The sequence below is a fragment of the Bos javanicus genome, chromosome 19, assembly GCF_032452875.1.
Source record: "Bos javanicus breed banteng chromosome 19, ARS-OSU_banteng_1.0, whole genome shotgun sequence".
NCBI lineage: Eukaryota > Metazoa > Chordata > Mammalia > Artiodactyla > Bovidae > Bos > Bos javanicus.
Window position 1 is genome coordinate 45,882,491 of NC_083886.1, and position 20,277 is coordinate 45,902,767.

The window sequence follows — 20,277 nt, forward strand, 5'->3', positions numbered from 1 at the left end:
TACCCTTCCTGCCCAGGGCCGCAGAGGGGAGGGTTGGCATCTTTGCCTGGGAACCTGGGCTGTGAGAGGGGTCCGCGTCATGTACTGGCTGAAGCCAGATGTATTCAGTCACTTACTGTGTTGGTCCACAGAGGTGGAGAGCAGCCGCAGCGATAGCAGAGCGCAGGTGCTGGGAAGGGCTGCTTCCTTTAACCCCGGGGCCAGCTTTCCTCAGCAGGATTGAATAAGAACCAATCCTAGTATCCATTACCCCTTATCAGGTATTTACTCCGAACTAGGAAACACAAACACCTCATTTAATCCTCACCACAGTCTCTGCCCATTGTACAGATGAGGAAGTTGAGCCTCAGAGAATAGATTGAGTAAATTACCCATAGTCTTACCAGGCCCACATTCCCTCCTAGTTTGGCTCAACTACATTTCCTGTTCTTTCTTTTCTCTAGGGTTTGCCACACATTATAACCACCTGTGTGCAGGCTGTAATACATTTACATGAGAGCAGCTGTCTTGAATCTGCTGGCAGTGGCCAGCCCTCCCACCCAGCTCCACTTTGAGTCTGGCATTTTCTCTGACCCATTAAAGGGGGCAGGTCTAGATCCAGCCTGAGATCTGCCGGAGGGGCAGGGAGCTGTGCCAGGGCAGGTCCTGGTCTGGGATGGTGGGAGGTTCCATCGTCTCTGGAAAACCAGCCATTTCTGACTTGATCTAATTTCCTGCTTTTCTGTGTATTAGAGAAGCTCCAGCACGTATAGCTCCTGCTGGGTCTCCCACCAAGGATATAACTGAGTAAATGCCAGGGCTTGATCTCCCCCACAAAACTGCTCTTCAGTAGCACCTTAAAGCCCTTATGGGTCATCAGGCACCTCCTGTTCAAGACTTGTATTCAGTGCTCCAAAGGAGCATGCAGCCAGCACAGGTACTTTTCCAGGGATAGAGGAGCCTGAGCTCTTTTATTATCAGCAGGTGCAGAGATGACACGTAGCCAGAAGGTGGCAGGCAAGGCTGGTGTGATCCAGTGAGCCAGGCCAGGTGGGACCTTCAGTCCCCCAGCCCCAGGACAGGGCTGTGCTGGGGAAACAAGAAGAGGAAGCCTTTGGCCACAGCCCTCTGTTTCCTCCCCAGAAATGCTGATACGGGTGCAGCAACTGTCTCTTGATGCTCCACGTGTGAAGAAACAAGGGCTGAAGAAGCCAGAGGTAAGTCATCCCCTCCCAAACCGAAGGGAAATGGGAAAGTCTGTGACAGCATTGGGAAATCCATGACCTGCCCCAGTCACCTCCTCCTGGCCTTGCTGGGAAAAGTGGGAGGAACACAGCCTCTCAGCTCAGCCCTGGTGCCCGCAGCCCTGTGTGGGGCCAAGGACTGCCTGCAGGTAAGTCCTCATGGCCTGCTGGCCAGGCTGCCATTCTGGGGATAGTTCTTGGTCTGGAAACAAGCCTGCAGATTGCATGGGTGATGGCAGAGGGGTGGTGGCATTTGAAATAGCTGCCATATTCCAAATTCTTGTTTGGCTTTTCCTTCTTTTTCTGGGGTTAGAACTGTGTACTACCTCAAGAGAGCCCAGGCTGATTTAAAGCTTCAGGGTCTTCACCCAGCCCTGAATTCAAGGAAGAATCAGGCCCTACAAGTCCGTCCAGGGCCTGGCACCCAGGAGAGGGACCACATCCAAACCAGGTGGAACGCTCAGCCTCACCTGCCCTCACCCCACCCCTCTGGTCTGGGCATCTTTAAGGTTTCGCTGTAATGTGTACAGGCCTTCCCTGATGGCACAAGCATTAAAGAATCAGCCTGCAATGCAAGAGACCAGAATTTGATCCCTGGGTTGGGATGATTCCCCCTGGAGGAGGAAATGGCAACCCTCTGCAGTATCCTTGCCTGGAAAATCCCATAGACAGAGGAGCCCGGCTGGCTACAGTCCATGGGGTCGAATATACTGAAAGTCTCTTTCCCCTCCAAGTTCTGCTCCCCAACCACCAAGCTCCCTCCCTGAGGTCAATAGTGTGAACAGTTGTGCAAATGTCCTTCCAGGACTCCCAAGTATCTACAAGCAAATACATCGAAATTCCCCCCTTTTACGCAAATGTGTAGTATTATTACTTTGCTTTGTTCGCTTAATAATCTCTTTTGTAGCTACTTGGGACTCTTTTGGGGCAAGTTTTGGGTGCAGTCTGCTGATGGGGGAGGGCCTGTTGAAGGCTTCTTTGGGCTGTGTTGGCCCTGGTGGCGTGGCCTGGAAGAGAATCTGGAATCCCCTTGGGCCCAGAGGCCCAGACAGTTACATAGCCACTGGATCTCTCATTCTATCCACACCCTCCCAACTCTTTAGCTGATTTTTTAAAAATTTTGTTTCATTTGGCTTGTAACATTAGCTTTGTTTGACCTTGGCCTGAAAGCCAGTTTTGACAAACACAGTCAGGGTGTGTAAGATAGGGTACTGAAAACCAAAAGGCATTGTCTTCACCCTCATCCTGTCGGCTGCCCTGGCATGCCAGCCGCGCCCAGAATACACGGGCTGCTGCCAGTGAGCCCTTCCTCGGCGCCAGGTGTGTCACCTGCTGCAGTTTCATCTGTGCCACATCCAGGGTGTTAGGTGGGAACCCCGAACATCATGGGCGGCACGGGCCCCATTCCCACAGTGGTTGGGTTTGCTCCCCAGCCCTTGCTTGCTCTTTGCTCTGCCCTGCATTCCTTGCACAAAGTCAGGGCCCTTGAGATTCACGCTCAGAGCTCACCATGCAAAGAGCATGGTGCTCAGGTCTGCTCCAGCTCAGGGTCCAGCCGTGGGCAGAAAGCTAAAGTGGGGCAGACAAGCAGCAGCTCGGCTCACCGGGCCCAGTTCCTCGACCCCCCTAGCTCCCTCACATCCTTAACCTATTTTTCCTTTCCATTCAGGGAACATGTCCAGCAGAGTCAAGAACACGGAAAGGTCAGTGCAGGAGCTCTTCCTCATTTAATTGCCATCCCTCCCTCCCTAAACGCTCCCCCACGACTCCCTCTGTGGCAGCATCTGCTCACTTTTCTGCGGCAGGAAGCAAGTCCAGGTTGTGTACAGCCTCGTCCTGTTGCCAGGGCCCGAGCTTCAGAGAGGAGGGCAGCGGGAGAGGGAGTCTGTGAGCAAGTCCAGGGCTGCTGGGCCGGGCCTTCTCTGTAGAGCGAAGACCTCCTGTGGTTGCTCTGGCTCCTGCAGCCTCTGGCTGTTCCCAGGCATCAATGGAAGTTCAGCATCCTTTTCTTTCTGATTCAGGAGCAGTTTGGGTGGGCAGTTTGACAGCTGCCTACTACTTTCAGAAATGCCAAACTCCCTGAAATTGACAAATAGGCAGATTGACGGGCCCAGCTCCCGGCTCCTCTTGGACAGCAGGAAAGTTTCTCCCCCTGGATATTTCTCCCAAAGATGCTCTGTCGGTGGCATTTATTCGTGCACAAGTGGGAACTAATAAGGAAAGTCACTTGGCACCTCTTACGCTTGCAAATCAAGGAAGTCTGTGGGAGAATTGATTTTAATCACTGTGTCAGTTAATTAGAAAGATGAGGAGTCACCCCAAAAAAGTAATTAAGGAAGAAAGGCTGCTTCTGCTCGGGCACTGGGAGCTGAGAAGCGCCAGCCTCTTGGGGATTTGTGGCAGCTAGCTGTGCCCAGCCTTTCAGTGCCTCAACTGCCCCTTTGACAGGACTTTTGGGCATCGTGGAAGGGCAGAAGGGGTTTATAATGCCTCAGAGAATCTGTTTACTGCAGATAGCCAGGTAGTAGGGGACAAATCTCTTGATTAACTGACTCCAAATCTGTTTTCCCAGCACCCCTTTGCCCTATTTTTTTCAAGAACCAGATTTCACTTTTTTTTTTTTTAAACTGTCCTTCTGCCAAGACCTCGAAACACTCTTCAGTTCTCCTCCTTGCCGTTCCTCCTCTCTGAAACCCCAGACTCCTCGTGGAGAATTCTGTCTGAGAACCATCCTCAGGGCCCCTTGGGATTCTAAGACACCAGGAATTAAGATCTGGGAAGGAGCTGAGGCTCTTAGCAGAAACCAGCAAGGGCCGGGTTTCTCTTACCCAGCCAGGTTCCTGACCCTCAAGGTTGACAGCCTTCAGCACCCACATGCAGGAAGCTGAGGGTGGGCACATTTAGGACCCTGGGGTGGTAGAGGCTGGAGGAGATGGCAGCAGGGGCCTCACTCAGCCAAAGGAAAGGCACTCCTTGGGGCCACGAGGGCTCTGGCTCTGAGAGACTCTTGGGCTTTGGCAGAGCCTCGTCTCTCTGAGCATTTCCTGCGGGCAGAGCTTAGGCTTTGCACCAGGGCAGACAGATGGCTGACAGGCACACTCTTCCTTCCAGTGGCCAGACTGAAGGCACCGTTCCTCAAAGTCGAAGATGAGAGCAGGTGAGTGGACCACCAGACCTACATAGAGGAGAGGTACTCAGGGGCCCCAAGCTGCCATGGGGAGGTCTCATAGATCAGAGGAGCCAATCCCAGCTGGCACTCCTCTTGGTCATGAGTCAGAGGTTAATAATCCTATAGGTGAATTCTTTTCTTATTTTTTTAAATATTTATTTGTTTGGCTGTGCCAGGTCTTAGTTGTAGCACGTGGGGTCCAGTCCCCTGACCAGGGATCGAACCTGGGCTCCCTGCACTGGGAACTCAGTCTTGGCCACTGGACCACCAAGGAAGTCCCTGAATTCCTTCCTTTCAAAGCTCTGTGTTTTTGAGTCTGTGATGTTGCATCCAGGCTGTTTGACTCCCCATTTCCCCCATGTGTACACTGACACTCAATACGAAATCATTGCTGGTGTTAGTGCTGGTACAGTCTTTGCTAAAGTGAGGATCTCTGCGGTGCTATTGGGGTTCCCTTGTCAGATCACCTTGTATCAACACTTGACCAAGCCTTTCCATTTGCTGTGTGAAACCCTTTCCTGGTATGTGTTATCTCCTCATAGCCATGGGTAAAACTGCCATGAGAAGAGTCCATCCTCTTCCCAGTGGGGAAAATGAGGTCAGAGACATTAAGGGACACGAACACAGCCACTTTGCTAGTAAGTCTCAGTTTGAGGCTAGAGTCCACATCCAGCCTGGGGCCCTCTCCCCTCTGCCCTGTCTGTCCCCGTGAGGGCCCTTTCTTACCTAGCAGGAGAGTCACATCAATGATAACCTGATGAGCTGTTAGCTACCTGGGTTGTCACTGACTCTTCGGTAAGTACTAGATTAAAAGTCTGTGAAAATCCAGAATTAACCCCAGAAGTTTTTTTAAAGCCCAGGTGTCCCCAGAAGAGACTCCTGGGTCAGAATGCTCTGTGTCCCTCAGCTTTGGGCTGGCCACCAAGAGACCCAGCCCCAGGAGCCTGGCAGGCCTGCCCATGCCTCACATGACAGCGCCACACCGGACAGAGTTGGCGCTGGTGGCTCAAAAGCCAGTAGGAGGAATCCAGGGCTGGAAGGAAGCCCTCTCATCTCCCCGTCCAGGCGGGTTGGGGGAGGGGCATGTCCGTCACAGTCCACCTTTCACAACCAGCGGGTACAAATAGTCATGACTGGAACTCTGTGGCCGAGACGCCACTAGGGCCTTAGTGTCTCTGCACATGGAGCTGAGCCTTCTCTCGATCCTTCTTTGCATGCTGTTCTAAAGCAGGCGCTCTTCAAAACTCAACATAGCCGCACCAGCCTCAACTTTTCAACCTCCTCAGCAGAAACAAAATAACACGGAGGAGGGCGAAAGGCGGGTACCAGGGCTGTGAAGGGCGCCTCCTTCTCCTTCAGGATCCAAGAAGACATTTTATTTTGGCTGTGCTGTGCACTCTATGGGATCTTGGTTCCCCAACCAGGAATCAAACTAGGGCCCCCTGCGGTGGAAGCTCGGAGTCCTAGCCACTGGACTGCCAGATAAGTCCCCAAGAAGACTCATTGGTTAATTTCCTCCTGAGGCTGCAGCGTCTCAATATGCCCCTGGTACCCAGGGCCTGCTTTCCCCTGGAGCACTGTCCACTGCACCCCAACATGGTGTGGTCAGGGGCTGCCGAGTACCCACAGATCACCATGTCTGGCTCCGAGAGTCTCCTGAATGTGAGCTACTTAAGGCAAACGACTCAGTGTATGTCTGACTGCCCAGAACCTTCACTGCGCCTCTCTTTTCCATTCAGAGCACCACCCCTCAGATAGTACAAAGGCCCAGCCCGTAGCAAAAATATTCCTCTTCATGGAACAGGAAGATCACTGATCTGGTCTTAACATCCTTGCGTTTAGATTCTGGCATGCTAGAGTTCTCAGAGGTCACTTGAGGGTCGAGAAACAAAATGGAAAGGTGGGAGGAACTAGATCAGAAGTTGGGAGACGTGGCTTCCCATCTGGACTTGGCTGCTTATAGGTCACGAGCCCTTGGGCAAGCCACAGAACCTTTAGGGCTTCGTTTCCTCTTCTGTGATATAAAACATGAAAACACCGTTATTCTGCTCAGCTCAGAGGTTGCAGGATATGGGGGAGGCAGTGATTGTAAACAGGCTTGGAAAGTAGACAGGAAGAGTGTTCATTTAAAATATTAATCTAACCCAGTAAGGCAGATAAGAATGTTGCTCTAGTATTTAAAAGCTGGGCAAGTGAGGGATTTCCCTGGTGGTCCAGTGGTTGAAATTCTGAGCTTCTAATACAGGGGGCACGAGTTTGATCCCTGGTCAGAGAACTAAGATCCCACATGCTGTGTGACATGGCCCAAAAAAGATGGGCAGGTGAGAGTCTGCTTTATTAAGATGGGAATTCTCAGGATTTGGGCTGGCCCCTCTTCCTCGCCTTTTCCCTTCACCACTGGAGTCAAAGTGGAAGTTTTGTGTGTTTCAGGAAGTTTCGTCCTTTCCACCTTCAGTTTAAATCCTTTCCTGAAATTTCTTTTCTGGGACCCAAAGCCACCAGTCCTTTTGAGGCCCCGATGACTCCAAGCAGCTCGCACCATACCAGGTGGGTCTTTCTGGTTCCTGAGTACAAGGGCTGGTTCCAGGTCAAAGTCCTCCCCACTGGGGGCTTGCTGGTCAGCCTGGGGAATGGCCATGTGTTAGCTCCTTAGGCAAAGTCTATTCTGGGAACTTAGCCCAGAGAAGAGGGACACCGGGAGTGTTCATCCGTTTTATCTGGTGTTCTCCATCCATACTGAAGAACTTGACTTGTGTCCAAAGGGCACGAGGCTGGTTTCTGAACCTCAGAGTATAAACCTCCTTTCTTAGAGTCTCCTTGTGAAAGTGAAGTCACTCAGTCATGTCTGACTCTTTGCAACCCCATGGACTGTAGCTTAAGGGAGTCTCCTTGGGGGCCCGTTAAAAATGCAGGTTCCTGGACTCCCCCGCTGCGGAATCACAGTCTCTGCTGATGGAGCCCCCAGAGCTCCGTGCTCCCAGGCTCCCCACGTGGTTTCAGTGCACGTCCAGGTTTGAGGCCTTTGAAGCTAAACATAGCAGGCAGAGGGTCTGGGGGACCTGCCACACTGTGTGGCCTGAAGTGACTTGTAGGCTGCTTGGTACCCCTACTCTGCAGATAGGTGAGTTTGGACCCTTCATTGACCAACATGCAGAAGGCATGCGGTTCAGGTGATGACCTGGACACCTTCCCAGACCTTTCTAACTTACGGGCCAGGAGACTAGAGGGCAGATGCCCAGCCTGAGGGTCCCCAGTGCCAGGGAGGACGACCTGTGGTTTCCACCAGCAGACAGGGGCTAAGGGGTCAGGAAATAGTGCGAATGGGAGGAAAAACAGAAAGGGACTGTGGCAGTAGATAAAGAGCGGAGGAAGGCGAGGACAAGCCAGGGTGAAGTCCAAGGGCCCTTCATCCCTTTCCCAGAAGATACAAGGGACACAAGAGGGGCAGCCCAGCGGCTGCCTGGGCTGGGGCTGCGGGGGGTGCTTGGCCTGGGAAGGCCTGGGGATGGCACAGGAGCTGATAAAGGGAAGATGAAGGGTTTACAGTGAAGCGTCTGTATTCTTTGCCCATCCTCCAATCTCGAGACCATGAGTCTCTCCAGAGAGAGTTTATGGACAGTACACCGTGTACCCTTTGTTCTCTCTCCTCACAAAGAGTAGCCAAATATTCACTGTGCTGGATCTTGCTTTTTTTTCCACTGAATATTTCTTAATTTCCTATTAGTACCCGAAGAGCTTCTTCATTCCCTTTAATCACTGCAGGGTATTCCATGGTACGGATTTACCGTATTTTATTTAACATATGCATGGATGATTTCCAGTCTTCTGCGGTGAATAGCCTTGTTCAGAGTAAATCTATGATTGTTCAAGTATGTTTGCAGGACAAATTCCTAAAAGTGGAAATGCCAGGTCAAGGGTGCCTACATTTATACTTTTGAGAAGTGCAGCCAAATCGCTTTTCGTGGAGGTAATGCCAGGGCACACTTTGACTCGCAGTGGACCAGAGCCCATTCTCCCATCCCCGTGGCTAAGAGAGTGAGCTGTCAGACTTGTGACTTCAGCCAGTCTGATAGATCAAAACCCATATCTCAGTGTAATGTAATTTTCATTTTTCTCTTTATGAATGAGCTTAAATATGTTTTCCTATGTTGGATCATTTGAATCTCTCTTTTTTTAAATCTCTTTTTGTGTGAACCTTTTTCATAGCCTTTGCCAGTTTTTCTATTCAGTTATTGATCACTTATTGATTTGTAAGGAGCCCTTGGCTATGTTATTAGTTATAAATATCCTCCTCAGTTCCTGGTGTGTTTTTTTGAGTTTGCTTATATTTTCTACCATGCATATATATATTTTTAATTGTTTGTCGTTGAGCTTTTTTTACTGTTTCCTGGGTTTTGTGTCATACTTAGAAAGTCCTTAGGGGAATAGTTTGGACCCACTGAATTTGCTCAAATACCAGTACCCTACAGGCCGTTTAAAAATGCAGGACTGACTACAAGTAATAAATGCTGGAGAGGATGTGGAGGAAAGGAAACCCTTCTACACTGTTGGTGGGGATGTAAATTGGTGTAGCCACTGTGGAAAACAGTATGGAGTTCCCTTAAAAAATTAAAAATAGAGTTGCCATGTGACCCAGCAGTCCCACTCATAGGCGTATATCTGGAGAAAATGCTAATTCAAAAAGATACTTGCACCCCAATCTCATAGCAGCAATATTTACGATAGCCAAGACACGGAACCAACCTAAATGTCCATAAATGGATAAAGGAGATGTGGTGCGTATGTATATGTATACACACACACAGTGAAATACTGCTCTGCTGAACCATAAGCAAGACTGAAACAATGCCATTTGTAGCAACATGGGTGGATTTAATAGAGATTATGAGTGAAGCAAATCAGAGAAAGAGAGATATCATATCACTTATATGTGGAATCTAAAAAATAATACACATGAATTTATTTACAAAATAGACTCACAGACATGGAAAACAAATTTATGGTTACCAAAGGGGAAAGCAGATGGAGGAGGGATCAGTTCAGTTCAGTTCAGTCGCTCATCTTGTCTGACTCTTTGCGACCCCATGGACTGCCGCACGCCAGGCTTCCCTGTCCATCACCCACTCCCAAAGTTTGCTCAAACTCATGTCCATCAAGTCGGTGATACCATCCAACCATCACATTCTCTGTCGTCCCCTTCTCCTGCGTTCAATCTTTCCCAGCATCAGGGTCTTTTCCAATGAGTCAGTTCTTCGTATCAGGTGGCCAAAATATTGGAGCTTCAACTTCAGCACAAGTCCTTCCAATGAATATTCAGGACTGATTTCTTTCAGGATTGACTGGTTTGATCTCCTTGCGGTCCAAGGGACTCTCAAGAGTCTTCTCCAGCACCCCAATTCAAAAGCATCAATTCTTCAGCACTCAGCTTTCTTTATGGTCCAACTCTTACATCCATACATGACTACTGGAAAAACCATAGCTTTGACTAGACAAATCCTTGTCAGCAAAGTAATGTCTCTGCTTTTTAATATGCTGTCCAGGTTAGTCATAGCTTATCTTCCAAGGAGCAAGCATTTAATTTCATGGCTGCAGTCACCATCTGCAGTGATTTTGGAGCCCAAAAAATAAAGTCTGTCACTGTTTCCATCTATTTGCCACGAAGTGATGGGACCAGATGCCATGATCTTAGTTTTCTGAATGTTGAGTTTTAAGCCAGCTTTTTCACTCTCCTCTTTCACTTCCATCAAGAGGCTCTTTAGTTCCTCTTCACTTTATGCCATAAGGGTAGTATCATCTGTGTATGTGAGGTTATTGATATTTCTCCCAGAATCTTGATTCCAGCTTGTGCTTCATCCAGCCCAGCATTTCTCATGATGTACTCTGCATATAAGTTAAATAAACAGGGTGACAATATACACCCTTGATATACTCCTTTCCCAATTTGGAACCAGTCCGTTGTTCCATGTCCAGTTCTAACTGTTGCTTCTTGACCTGCATACAGGTTTCTCAGGAGGCAGATCAGGTGGTCTGGTATTCCTATCTCTTTAAGAATTTTCCACAGTTGGTTGTGATCCACACAATCAAAGGCTTTGGCGTAGTCAATGAAGCAGATGTTTTTCTGGACTTCTCTTACTTTTTCCATGATCCAACAGATGTTGGCAATTTGATCTCTGGTTCCTCTGCCTTTTCTAAATCCAGCTTGAACATATGGAAGTTCTCGGTTCATGTACTATTGAAGCCTAGCTTGGAGAATTTTGAGCATTATTTTGCTAGCGTGTGAGGTGAGTGTAATTATGCGGTAGTTTGAACATTCTTTGCCACTACCTTTCTTTGGGATTGGAATGAAAACTGACCTTTTCCAGTCCTGTGGCCACTGCTGAGTTTTCCAAATGTGCTGGCATATTGAATGCAGCACTTTCATAGCATCATCTTTTAGGATTTGAAATAGCTTAGCTGGAATTCCATCACCTCCACTAGCTTTTTTCGTAGTGATGCTTCCTAAGGCCTACTTGACTTCACACTTGAGGATGTCTGGCTCTAGCTGAGTGATCACACCATCGTGGTTATCCGGGTCATTAAGATCTTTTCTGTATAGTTCTTCTGTGTATTCTTGCCACCTCTTCTTAATATCTTTTGCTTCTTTTAGGTCCATACCATTTCTGTCCTTTATTGTGCCCATGTTTGCATGAAGTGTTTCCATGGTATCTAATCTTCTTGTAGGGATCTCTAGTCTTTCCCATTCTATTGTTTTCCTCTATTTCTTTGCATCGATCATTTAGGAAGGCTTTCTTACTTTTCCTTGCTATATCAGATGGATATATCAGATAGAGGAAGGATAAATCAGGGTTAACAGGTTGGGATTAACAGATACAAACTACTGTATATAAAATAAACAAGAAGGTCCTACTGGATAGCACAGGGAAGCATATTTACTATCCTGTAATAAACCATAATGGAAAAGAATATGAGAAAGAAAAAAGAACTAAATCACTTTGCTGCATACCAGAAACTAACACAACATCTCAAATCAACTATACTTCAGTTAACAAATCAAAAGTCAAATCCAGGACTGAAATTCAAAGAAGTCAAGCTTGAGAAAGATGTGAAAGTCCTCAGGAAGGCACAGCTGTGTGGGTCAAATGACCCTGGCTTTGGGTATGAGCACGGAGCTGGAACGTCATCAGGGATTCTTGCCTGTGGTTTGAGGTGTGTGCGTGGGATCAAGATGGAGCTAAGACGGGGTACTCACAGAGAGGCCTCTCCTTCCTTGCTGCCTCTCCTGCCCGCCTTGGACGAGTGGTGCCAACTGTAGGCAGGCCAGCCTGTGCCTGCCCTACTCCGGCCATTTTGGTCCCTCCTCCCCGACTGGCCCGGACTCCAGGCCACAGGGCCGCAGTTCGCTCTAAGGGCTCCAGCAGTGACCGCTTTCCCCCACCCTGTATTCTCCCCAGAGAAGCCAAGGACCAGGAGCCAAGCCGGCGATCGGCTGCCTGCACTGTGCCCAGGAGGAGGAGAGGGTACTGTGAGTGCTGCCAAGAAGCCTTCGAGGAGCTGCACAGGGTGAGCTCCTTCCCCACCACGCAGCTGCTCCCAGACGGTCTCTCCACCCTGGTGAGGTTGGGTGGTCTGCTTATGTCCCACCCCAGCCTAGTCTAACGCCCCGCCTGCCTCCTCTCACCCCGAACAGCATCTCCAGAGCCCCCGGCACCAGGGCTTTGCCCTGGAAGCCCACCTGTACGCTGAAGTTGATCGGATCATCGCCCAGCTGAGCCACAGCTTTGCAGACGTCCCCTTCCAGGCCAGCCTCCCCGGGTAAGCACCACCGTGCCACCCTGCCACGGGTGGCGGGCACGACTGCCTTCTCAGCTCTCCTGCTGCTGCCCTGAGGTGGAGAGGAACCCTCGGGTTGGCGACAGCAGAGGCCCGGCTGTGGTCCCTCAGGGTCCTTCCTTCCCTTTCTTTTCCTGCCATCTTCTGTTCTGTTCTTTAGGGGGCGGTCAAGGGAAGGCCTTCATTTGGGGCTTCAGCCCATCAGATAAGGAAGGACCCCAACCAGAGCTCCCTTCCTGACGCCACAGTTGGGGATGCAGGGGGAGCAATTCAGCTGTCGCTGCTGCTCCTGGCATGTGTCTGGTCATGTGCCTGTCTGGCCTTCTAGAAGTAGGGTGGGGGATTCCTGGATCTGTCCTGTGTAGGTGAAGAGGAGGGTCTTCCTGCTTCTCTAGAAGTTTACCCCAGAAAGGATGGCAGAGGATCTGGCAGAATCCCAGGGCCCTCTGAGCACCCCCGCCCCTGCTGCCCACCAGGGAGCTGTGGCTTCATACCGCACACCCCCAAGTCTCCACCTCAGGCAGCCTCCCTGGGCTCAGGGTGGACAGCCAGGACCGGTGCTGCTTTCTCTAGCCACCAAAGGGCAGCCTCCTCCATGACTGCCTTATTAAACAGAGCAGCCTCTAACCTGTTCCTCTGGCCAGCCCCGACCACAGACCGCAGAGCCAAGAATAGGCCTTTCACCTGGGACCCAGAATGGCAGCTCTCTTCTAAACACCAAACCCCAGAGGGGTAGCACCATACGGGCCTCCACTGTGCCCCCAGCCCGGGAGGACCCCCGCTTGCTCTGGAGTTGAACTCTGTGACCCACTGGGTGTTTCTGTCCCCACAGGCAGCCAGGCTCCTTGGCTTCCGACTGTGACCCTCTGTGTCCTGAGCCTCCGCCTCCCCACTGGCCCTCCCCTCTCAGGGCAGTGTCTCCCTGGAGGAGGAAAGACGATCATCAGCAGGCCCCAGGTGCCACCGAGCATGGTGGGACTGTGAGTGGCATGAAGGCAGCGGCAGAACCTGTGGAGGCTGGCAAGATTCCTGGACCGATAGCAAGCTGCCAGGAGCTGAAGGGGTCAGCTGACAGCTTTGTGGACCCCCCAGAAACCCCAGGGTCTGGAAGCTCTGCTTACCAGGACCTCCTAACCAGCTCAGGACTTGCTGAACTCTCCTCTGGCCCAGAGCTGCCTCATTTTGGCCACAAGCGGAAGGTTCAGTTCCCCACTGGCAGTGCCGAAAAGAGGCCAGGCGCATCCTGGCCACAAGCCTCACTCTTTGTCCCGAGAGCCCCCAGCCCCTGTGGCACCCCCAGCTCCAGTGGCATCAGGACAACCAGCAGCAAGCACCTTCCCCTTCCAGGCCATGAGCCCAGGTCTCTGGCCTCCCTCCAGCCTGTGCGCCACCCACAGGGAAAGACCTGCCTCTCCCTCCCAGGCAGCCCCCCAGTAGGTTGGCAGAGTGCTGGGCCACACAGGCCCCCTGGCCTTGGGGAGGAAGGCCCCCAGGACCCAAGTGTTCTGAGAGTGCCACCCCTGGCCCTGTCTCCCAGCAGGCTGAGCAGCTCTGGGCCAGCTGCCAGCCCACCTGCCCTCACCTGCAGGCACAGAGCCCCCAGGAGGACCTGCAGAGAGCCCGGCTGCCTCTCCCCATCACCCTCTGCCAGCCGGCGGGCGGACCAGCTGCTCCCGATGGTTCTGGACCTCCCAGCCTCTTCCAGGCCCCTGACTCCCAACCCCAGCCCACCACCAACAGAGAACTACTTTTATGAGTCCCCGCCCACCCCTGGGCATGCAGCTCTGGACCAGACAGCTCCCAACTTGAGGGCAAGTTATACGTCAGCTGAGGGCTGCACACCCAGCCCAGGCCGACCAGACACACAAGGAGGAGCCAACCCGGAGTCTGGCCCTGGACGATCATGGCCGAGCTCTAGGTGCATTAGATGGAGCCAGTCCTCCCAGCCACCAGGTCTTTGGGGCTGGGGGCTGCCCTCTCCAGCCATGGATCATGCAGGCGCGGCCAGCTGCTCAGGCCAGGAGGCAGGGGCAAGGTTGGCATAGGGAGGGCCCACAGAGAAGCCAGAGCAGCAGGAGTCCTGGCCTGGCTTCCTGTCCCTCTGCAGGCACTTGCTCAGCCAAGAGGGTTAGTTGTCGGTGTTCCCCACCCCCACCCCAGCCTCCTTTCCCACAAGCGTGTGGCTCTCCTGCTTTCCGAGATGCCTGTGTGTTGTCCCCTCCCCCAGCCCCCCACGCTGGTGCACACAGATCCTCAGGAACATATGAAGCAGAGGAGGGGCTCGGCTGCACCATTTCCAAAGCTCCCTCCCTGCCACACTTACTGGGGGCCCAGCACTGACCCTCCCCTGAGCCCAGGACGTGGCCTCAGCCCCTCTGGGGACCCCTCTCAGCTCTTCCCTGCCGCCTCAGCTCTGGCTGCCCACCCAGAGTTCTGTTCCAGGGTCAGTAGCTCACCTGCCAACTTCTGCATCCCCCTCCTTCCCCGAGGACCTCCCCCCATTTCTTTCAGCTGAGCCATTAATCTGGAGACAGAGATGAGTTTGCTATCGATTCTTTGGCCACTTTTTTTTTTATTATTATTACATCTTGTACTGTGGTTCTTCTCACCCTTCTCTGCCTCTGTGTTTGTCTCTTTAAATGTTGAAGCTTCCAGAAGTCTGGTGCTATTCTGTATCTCATTTTGGAGGAAGAAACTTGGGCGGAGGGGGTGCCTAGATGCAGGTGAGGACCTGAGTTGTTAGTTTGGAAATAGAACGGCTATGTGTACAATGCTCACAGAAATCAGGTTTGGCCTTTTCATGCCATCCTGCTAAATTTCACAGTTAACCTTGGTTCAGGAGATGTAAAATAAATTTATTAATATCAAATAGCAGAGAGATGGGGCTGGCGTGTGATGTGTCTTGATCTGCCCTTCAGGGCCTTGATCTGCCCTCCAGGGACCCATGCAGGCTGACAGCCCAGCAGATACAGACAGAACAATGAGGTAGCAAGCTGGTGCCACCTGCAAGCGGGAGGGCGTGAGTGGGTGCCCCCAGCTCCGCAGGCCTGGCCCCAGAGGGCTCAGGGGAGGTGGGGGCACGCCTGTCCAGTCCGCTCAAGTCACTCGCTGGCCCTGCTGCCCACCTCACGGTTGCCTGAAGCGGGTGTACATGCCACCCACTCCCAAGGAATGAACCAGGGCTCCAGGTCCTCCTCCTCCGCCTGGAGCCCAGACAGTAGCTTCTTTCCAGGCTTCATGGGTGCATCTCTTCTACAATTCAGGGACATGCCTCGTCCCCCACTGCCTTTCCCGCGACACTGCCACTTGAGTGGGGAGCTCCCCTGCCCCTTTCTCAGACCTCTGAGAGCCTCACGTGCTATTCACTCAAAGACTGACACATCAGGTCCTGATGCCCTTGTCACCATCTGCCCAGGACCTCGCATCCAACTATATGGCCTTCCCCTCCCATTTCAACAACTTGATGTGACATCTGGACGTCACATCGCTGCCAGGTCAAGCCCCAGCGTTACATCTCCCTGCCTCCAGGTCTCTGTTCCGGCTTCTAGGATGTCAGTTGAGAGAGGAACCCAGGCCACCTGAGCCCAGAGCCAGGACAGCGAGGTGCTGCTTGACACAAGCCCCTTGGTGGCTCCTCCACACGGGCACTGTTCACACCTCCTTCCCCTCCCTTCGTCTCAGCAGATGACCTTGACTCAGCAGGACAGCCTCAGCCTGCCCTGTGTCCCCCTTCAGTCTGACTCTCAGAGGATGCAGCGTGCCGCTGTCTGCTCTCCAGCCCACCCCGCCAGCCTTGGCAGTGTCCTCCTCCGGCTCGTCACCTCTCCTTCCTTCTGACCGAAAACTCCAGCCTGGAGAACACTTGCATTGATTCAGCAGCTTAAAGAGAGCTCCCTTCTGTTCTCTGGCTACATCTTGCGGTCTACAGCCACTGCCTCCGTGCCCAAACCTCCTGCCCCGTCCAAACCTCCGCGGTGGCTCTACCCGAAGCACTCCGCTAGGATCGTCCCTTCCAAGGTCACCTCGGAGAACCTGATAATGACCAAAATTGGCATCCTTTTCCTTTTTTCCACCTTGTTGGAACCTGGCTCCCCTGCTCCCGCTGACCTCAGGTTCCCCTCCCTCCCCCAGCCTCTGCCCTCTCTACCATGGGCACTGGTTCCCTCAGCAGCCCCAGCCCACAGCCCCCAGCCCTCACTGCCTCTCCAGATGTGAGTCTGGGCCCTTGTTCTCACCTCCCAACTCTGGTTCTTTCAGCAAATTGGTAGCTCCACCCCTGACTCCCTTCTGAGTTCCAGTCTTCACCCATGCTGGGTGAGAAGGCAGGAGATTTAGCCACACTCAACACAAGACCCTTTACTACCCTGGGTCTTGGTTTCCTCATCTTTAAGTGAGGGGCTCATGTGAGATGATTGCAAGGGTCCTTCCTCCAATAATAAAAAAAACAACCACCTCCTGTGAATCCCTTGTATGCCTCCTGTTCTACTTGCCTCAGAGGGACTCGTCTAGAACTCAGTCCCTGGGCGAGAACCACTCCCCTGCCCGCCCCGTCTTACATCTCTCCCCCTTTCTTGGCAGCCCCAGGCCTTCCTGTCCCCTCTCCCTGTTGACCCTCCTCCCCTTAACCCACCCTGCCTCCCTGCCCTCTCCGCCACCTGCTGCCAGACCACCCTGGGCCATCCAGCCCCTGTGTGCCCACTTTTAGGCCCTGACCTGACCCTTGACAACAGCCAGAATGCTCTTCAAGGCACACCCTCCATATTCTCCATGAATCCTGTAGACTTTAAGTCACGCAGGCCTGAGTTCAAATCCAGGTCCTACCACTCTGTGACTCCGGGCAAACTCCTGAAAGTCAGCTTTCTAAATCTAAAGAACGGAAGTAAGAGTCGTTGCCACCTTACTAGGGAGTCAGAATGAAAGCTTGGTCTTCCCCTGGTGGCTCAGTGGTAAAGACTCCACCTGCCAGTACAGGAGACATGGGAAGACCCCACATTCCCCGTGGGCCACAACTGTTGAGCACACGCTCTGTCGCCCGGGAGCTGCAACCACTGAGCCCATGTGTCACAACTACTGAAACCCGCGTGCCCTATAGTCTGTGCTGCAACAGGAGAAGCCACCGCAATGAAAAGACTGCACACCACAACCAGAGAGCAGCCCCCGCTCGCGGTGACTAGAGGAAGGCCACGCAGCAACAGAGACCCAAGCACAGTCAGAAATAAATATTAGTAAATAAAAATATATTTTAAAAAATTAAATACGTTGGTGAGGTGCGTGGCACATTGTAAACACTCAACAAACGTATTTCAGCCCCCACCAACATACACACACCTGCGAGTCCTCTGTTCTAGAAATTTCAATGGAGCTGATTTTCACTCATTTCCCTCGTTCATGGCTTGCTGACCCAAAGCCCCATCTCCAGTGTAAATCTGTGGATGAAGCCACTAAAGGATTGTATGAGACACCCCATCCCTGAGCTCCCCGACTTTCCAACAGCTGGTTCTCCACAACTCCAGGAGGATCGCTTGCATTGGGCAGAAGTGGCAGGGGAGCACTGTGCTTTTGGGCCTTTGGGTGCACAATCGCAAAGCACGACTCCAATGCAAGAGACACCGGTTTAATCCCCGGTCCAGGAAGATTCCACACGCCTCAGAGCAGCTAAGTCCATGGGCCACAACTATTGAGCCTGTGCTCTAGAGCCCAGGAGCCGCAACTACTGAAACCCGAGTACCCGAGGGCCTGTGCTTCACACGAGAAGCCACCACAATAAGTCCAAGCACCATGACTAGCGAGTAGCTCCCACTCACAGAGAAAACACGAGAAAAGCCCACGCGGCAACCCAAGACTCAGAGCAGCCATAAATAAATAAACAAGTAAACAAAAAGGAGGAGGCCATCCAGCCAGCCAGGAGGGAGGAGACTGAGGCTTCCCTCCAAGAGATGCTCAAATGACAGTAGCAGTCCTCTCCTGGTTGAAAAGGACGGTGATGAGCCTTGGGAGGCGGCAGAAGGAACTCCTTGTTCTAGTGCTGCGGGCATTTCCCTACTCCCCGACCCCTCAGTATCATGTCCTCAGTCTCCCCGAGTGCTGGGTAGAGGGGACACCGAGGCCCCCAAGCCATAAAGGAGTCCCTTGGGTTTTGGACAACGGCCAGGAGCTAGTTTCTTCCTCGGGAGTGTTAGGGCGACGTGAACACTGCGAGCTCAGGGTGAGTGAACCCTTGTCACCAGGCGCTGTTCTGAGCTCCAGAGGCTCGTCCACACACTTATCCCTCTGCAGCCCTGTTGGGGAGCACTTTTGAAGCCCCATTTCCCAGGTGAAGAAACGGAGGCTCAGAGAGATTGGAGGACTTGCTCCAGGTCACACAGCTGTTAACCAGGATTGGGACCCTAGTGGGTTTCCTGGAGCCCTTTCCCACCTCTCACCTTGCCTCCTTGCCTGGCACGGCCTCTGCTGCAGGCCTCTCAGACTAGGCGGGGGTCTGGGGGGCCTCTGTCAGCAGGATCCCTGCCCACTGAGCCCCCTCAGGTCCAGGGCAGCAGACTCCCCTCCCTAACCTGCAGCTGCTGCTGGGTGGGACTAGGTCTTCGCCCCGCATCAGCCCAGCTTGGCCCCTGTGCAGAACAATTTGAAGGGAAAATTGGCTGAAGGGCAGGAAGAACTGCACAGGGGAAGGAGGCCCCAGCCTCCTGACGGTCAGGGGCTCCTGAGGGAGGGCTCTGGGGGGGACCAGAGCCTAACAGCTCCCCCAGAGGGTGGCCCAAGGGTGGTGTGAAGATGACAATGGCCACCAACCTCTGGTTTCTTCCGAGTGGGAGAAACAAGCGCTGGGACGAGGGTCCAAAGGTTGTTGGGGGGGGGCACCCCCCAGGAAAACTAACCTCTCTTTGAGGGGGAGGCACAGGCCCTGCCCTCAGGGCCCCCAGTCTAAGGAGAGAACCCATCCTTGGCGACAATCCCCACCCCACCTCTCCTTTCCCAGTCTGAGGAAAGGCTGCCTGCAGCCCCTGACCTCAGCAGGGAAGTTGGGTGAGGGATCTGAAACAAGCCTTCTGATTGGGCAAGGTGCGCAGCTGGCATCAGAGCTAACCCCGAGGACAAGATTCAGGGAGGGGCCTCAGGGCAGGGAGTGGGATATGGTCAAGGGAAGGTCAAGATGTCCAGCTGGGCTTGTTCAGAGCTGGGAACCCAGGGAGATAAGGGGCTATTGGAGGCCAACAGTCCATACACTTGAGCACCAGTGGAGCTGGTCCAGAAAGCTACCAGAGACGTGTCACTCAGGGTCAGCAAGTTCTCCCCAACAAGCAGCCCCAGGAAACACGGCCACAGAGTCAGGACTGTGCCTCAGCCTTGGGGGTCAGGGCCACAGACTGGGGTCTCTGTGTGGTTTTGGGCATGTTGGGGAGGGGGATCCAGACTATGAAATGACAACCCCACCTCTCCTGGGAGGCCCTGTAGCATGGTGAGGGTAGGGTACTACAGGCTCACCCTGGTGAGTGGGGGTGAAGGGTGGGCTAGATGGAGTAGATGGGCCAGTCCCTTCTAAGTCCCAGACAGAAGGCAGAGGTGAGGATACGGGGAGGAAGGGGAACTTGAAGAATGGGATATGCCTCTCACCACCCAGCTGTTTGGGAAACTCTTGCAGCCTCTTGGAGCCTTAGTTTCCCCACCTGTAAAGTGAGAAGCATGGTCTCCCCATCCTGGATAATTGTAGGTTTCCAGGGAATATCACATAGGAGGTCCTAATTCCCCAGAGCCCATACATCCTGGAGGAGGTTTCCAAGATGTCTCCAGGATGAAGGAACAATCAACTCAGGCTTGCTGAGCATCTGGGTCTGGAATGGCAGGTGGTTGGATGGGGGGAAGGGGAGTCGCCCTGTTCCCAGCACTGATGTCAGAGCCTCCTGGGAAATCGCCTTCTCACTTCTCCTGGGCCTAAAATAGAGCTGGGGGGTGGGGTGGGGTGGGTGCTGTCACAAGCTAAAGGCAGCACCCTCCCTGACAGAGTCCCTGGGTCCCCAGGGAAGCAGAGGACCCAGCAAGGGGCTCCCTGTGTCC

At 52.9% G+C, this 20,277-nt stretch overlaps 1 protein-coding gene across 3 annotated transcripts in view; it reads left to right on the forward strand.

The window, feature by feature from the left end:
- The window catches only part of DBF4B (DBF4B-CDC7 kinase regulatory subunit), a 42,672-nt gene extending 27,572 nt beyond the window's left edge, over window positions 1–15,100 (forward strand). For all 3 annotated transcript variants that reach the window (XM_061392100.1, XM_061392099.1, XM_061392101.1), the window contains 7 exons: window positions 1,123–1,196; window positions 2,893–2,926; window positions 4,335–4,380; window positions 6,823–6,939; window positions 11,844–11,952; window positions 12,080–12,204; window positions 13,055–15,100. In XM_061392100.1, coding sequence (XP_061248084.1) covers window positions 1,123–1,196; window positions 2,893–2,926; window positions 4,335–4,380; window positions 6,823–6,939; window positions 11,844–11,952; window positions 12,080–12,204; window positions 13,055–14,267 — 1,718 coding nt within the window. In that variant the 3' untranslated portion in view covers window positions 14,268–15,100. The remainder of the gene's footprint in view (window positions 1–1,122; window positions 1,197–2,892; window positions 2,927–4,334; window positions 4,381–6,822; window positions 6,940–11,843; window positions 11,953–12,079; window positions 12,205–13,054) is intronic.
- The last annotated feature ends 5,177 nt before the right edge of the window (window positions 15,101–20,277 follow it).